A 3,976-nucleotide genomic window follows, 5' to 3' on the forward strand; every position below is an offset into this window, starting at 1 on the left:
AAATTGATATTCAGAGAAAAAGCTTGGCTGAAGTCACAAAGCAATAGAAAAAGGGGACAAGTTTCCCAAGATGCCTCCCTCACCTCCCCATGCCCAGGTCAGATGAGTATCACAGGAATGACAGTCCCCAGAGCCCTCTGTGAGTCTCTGTGAAAAGGGACCCTGAGGGGTTTTCTGCTTCAGGTGCCTGTGATGAATCAGGAAAGGGCTGGAGGAAGTTGACCAACTTGAGTGGTGAAACCAGTCCATCTTCTTCAAGCAGGGCAGGAGGCTGGGCTGGGGAACAATATAAGGGCACCCTGGCCCCTGCTCAGCTCAGCACTGCACTAGAGGCCTCCACAGCTGTCCCCACTGTGAGTCTGGTAAGTACTAGCTGGGAGCCCTGGGACTGGCACTGCACACTAGAGTGTGGTTGTGTGGCTAGCCTGGGTGGGTGCGTGGATCACTCTCAGACTGGATTCAGCTGGACTCCATGTCTTTCCAGATGGACTCAGGTCACTATGCTGAGAGACATATGCCACGGCATGGAAATACAGAACAGAGAGCAATCTGCTCCTCTCCTGTACCATCTTTTCTTGGTTTGATGTTTTGGAGAGAGACGGGGAGAGAGACAGAGAGAGAGGAGAGAGAGAGAGAGGAGATGGGGATGAGAGGAGTAGAGCCAATTTCTTCCCTGAACTGTCTTACTTGGGCTGTCTGTGATTGTGCCTTCATCAGTGGGCAGGGGTTGAGGGAAATGCATGTGGCTCTTGCTATGCTGCAGAATGGAGGACTGAAAAATGGGGAAAGACTTCTAATTGGAGAGACCTAGGCAAAGCAGTGGCAGAAAAATGCAACTGAAAGGTACAAGACTCGAAAGAACTCTCTCCACTTCTCAGGAACCTCCCAGGCCTTCCCTCCACCCCACCCCACCCCACCCCCCAGGTGCTAGGGCTGCAGTGGAAGCTCCAAAGGTCATGAGAGAAAGCTATGGAGTGGAACAGGCCAATCTGCTAACTTTTCAGAGGAGAAATCTGAGGCCCAGAGGGGCTAAGCGACCTGCTCAGAAACAGGCAGCCTTTCAGTGCGACACTTAAGCAGATTCTAGGTCATGTGACCAGTCCAGGGCATGTGCCATGACCCTGGCATGGACCACTGATTTTCTAGGACTCAGGAGTCTTCCAAAGTCCCTTTCTTCCTAGGGACTCACCTCTTCCCATCAGAGCTCATCGTTCCTTCTTGGTCAGTGGAGATTAGAAGTAAGGGCAGAGGCAGGATGGCTCAGTGATTTAAGTGTCCAGCTTGGTCTTAGCTCAGATCATGATCTCATGATTTGTGGTTTGGGATCAAGCCCTGTGTCCGACTCTGCATTGACAGTGCAGGGCCTGCTTGGGATTCTCTCTCTTTCCTTCCCTCTCTGTCCCTACCCAGCTTACACTCTCTTTTTCTCTAAAAAAAAAAAAAAAAAAGGAGCGAGGGCAGAAGCAAGGATTAGGCAAAAAATGGCACCCAGCCGACCCTTGTCCAGAAACTTCAAAGACAGACCTCTTTGTTGGCTCTTTCTGGGAACAAGAGGTTCCCAGGAGGGCCTTTCTTGGCTGTCCCCCTCCTCCCCTCCACTCTGTGATTCTGGGGAACAGCAACCCAGAGTGGGTAGGAGAGCCCCAACCCAAGGTAAGAGAAGGGATGCTGAGAAACCAGGCACTGCTACAGATTTCAGGGATTCATCTACTCCCTCTGCCTTCAGTCACCCTTCTGACCCCTCCTGTCTTTTAGGTTGATCTAAAGCAGCTTCCAGGATGTCCCAGCAACACACTCTTCCAGTGACTCTGCCTCCCACACTCTGTCAGGAGCCCCTCAAGCCTGTTTGCCTTCCCAACAATACCCAGCCCGAGCAAGTGAAGCAGCCAACCCCATTGCCTGCCCTATGCCAGAAGATTCCCTCTAAGCTCCCAGGGGAGGTCCCCCAGGAGCATGAGGAGAATCATACAACTCTCGTGAAGGGGGTGACTGAGCAACAATGTGAGCCACAGCAGCAGGAACATCATCTGGAACAGCAACAGCAGCAACAGCAAGACTCACAGCAGCAGGAACAGCATCAGGAACAGCAGCAGCAACAGCAGGACTCACAGGAGCAGGAACTTCACCTGGAACAGCATCTGGAACAGAAGCAGCAGCAGCAAGAGACACATGAGCAGGAACTTTGCCTGGAACAGCATCCAGAACAGCAGCAGCAGCAGCAGCAGCAGCAGCAGCAACAGCAAAAGTCACAGGAGCAGGAACTTTGCCTGGAACAGCATCTGGAACAGAGCCAGCAGCAACAAGAGTCACAGGAGCAGGAACTGCACCTGGAACAGCATCCAGAACAGCAGCAGCAGCAGCAAGAGTCACAAGAGCAGGAACTTCATCTGGAACAGAAGCAGCAGCAGCAAGAGTCACAGGAGCAAGAAATTCACCTGGAGCAACATCTGGAACAGCAGCAGCAGAAAGAGTCACAGGAGCAGGAACTGCACCTGGAACAGCATCTGGAACAGCAGAAGGAGCAGGAAATACAGCAGCAGCAACAAAAGGAACAGTGTGAGGAACATCAGGAAGCAAAAAACCTGGAGCAGCAGCTGGAGCAGGAGAAAGCACAAAGGAAGCAGCAGCAAAAGGAACAGCTGGGACAGGAGAAGAAGATCATGGTCCAGCAACTGGATGGAGATCTAGCAAAGAGAAATGAGCACCTGGAAAAGAGAGAAGAGCAGCAGCCAGAGCCAGCAGAGCAGCAGGAAGGCCAACTGACGCAGCCTGCATTTGTCCCAGCTCCTGGCCAGGTCCAAGAGCCCCTACTAGTCCATCCACTGAGGGGAGAAGTCATGCCCCTCATAGACCAACAGCAGCAGAAGCAGGAGGTATATGGCCCCCCAAAATATAAGTAAGCACCCCCAGTCTCAGAGGCTCTCAGGCCATCCCACACAAGTGACAAGAGAGCCAGTGGCCTCTCTTACCTCAGGTCCCCAGCCTGGTGGCCCACTTCATCTGTGAACCTGCCTAACCCTGTCCTTCTGCATGTTTCTTTGATGGGGCTGGGAGAAGAGAAAGTTATTGCCCAGAACCCATCCCTAATGAGCTCAGTCCCAACAGGTGGCCATGGCTTCTGTCACTAATTCTGACTTTGTCCCCAGTATTATAGTTGAATCTGTGAGTATTTACAATAATACAGAATAAATCCTGGAAGTCTGGGATCCTGTATTCTCTTTGTCTTTTCTCCTCTGTCTCTCACCGTGTAAAGAACCTGTGCGTGAGTCAATGGTTGAAATGGACTCTCTTGGCCAATTCCCAAAAGAGGACAGACATCTTTAATTCTGTTCCCCAAAGCACCCAGTGCATTCAGCAACTTCTTAAAAGGAAACAAAACCAAAACCAAACCAAACAAAAATAACTTCACTCATGTACCTGAAATCAATGTTTTCCAATTGCTGGTCATGAAACAGGGACAAGTTATTCTGGTTGGGGGAAGGAGAATCTGTCCACCTCATTCCAGCACTGCCTCACACCACACACTAGGCTCAATCCTAGCCCCTGACCAAGCTCCACATGTTGCCTCCGATCTCCTTTCATCTCCTCACATCGGGGACAACCATGGGAAGACAACACCAGGGAGGTGTGGGGCTCCAGCTGGGTTCTTGTCCTTTTCTGGGTGTTCTGTCTGTAGAATAGCTTCCAAGAATCTTATGAACTGTCTACTTGGCTAAGGAAGATTTTAAGAAAGTGATAGGAGCAGAATTGAGCAATGTGAGAAGAGGAGACAAGCTCAAGACTGGTGTCTGATGGGGAAAGTGACAGTGTGACTAAAGAAGGTAAAGATTGGGCTTGCTGTAATCATGGGAGTGCCAAAAAGGCTGTAGAAATACAGACCCAAGGCCACTGCAGTCATTACCCTTGATGACACTTCTGCAGTTTTACTGCCATCAGTCACATCAGGACTTGGGACACTCTCTCTCCTAAACTCTAC

The 3,976-nt window shown here is 50.9% G+C and overlaps 1 protein-coding gene across 1 annotated transcript; it reads left to right on the plus strand.

Annotated features, from left to right (window-relative positions):
- The first annotated feature begins 337 nt into the window (after positions 1-337).
- IVL (involucrin) lies at positions 338-2,916 on the plus strand. Its single transcript, XM_042953755.1, has 2 exons — positions 338-362; positions 1,756-2,916. Exon 2 carries the CDS (start codon positions 1,779-1,781, stop codon positions 2,898-2,900), a length of 1,122 nt encoding a protein of 373 aa, XP_042809689.1. The 5' UTR covers positions 338-362; positions 1,756-1,778; the 3' UTR covers positions 2,901-2,916.
- Positions 2,917-3,976: the final 1,060 nt, after the last annotated feature.

This window comes from Panthera leo, chromosome C1, assembly GCF_018350215.1.
Source record: "Panthera leo isolate Ple1 chromosome C1, P.leo_Ple1_pat1.1, whole genome shotgun sequence".
Classification (NCBI taxonomy): Eukaryota; Metazoa; Chordata; class Mammalia; order Carnivora; family Felidae; genus Panthera; species Panthera leo.

What these genes read in the sequence shown, in the direction of transcription:
- IVL (XM_042953755.1), top strand. Translation starts at nt 1,779, where the DNA reads ATGTCCCAGCAACACACTCTTCCAGTGACTCTGCCTCCCACACTCTGT.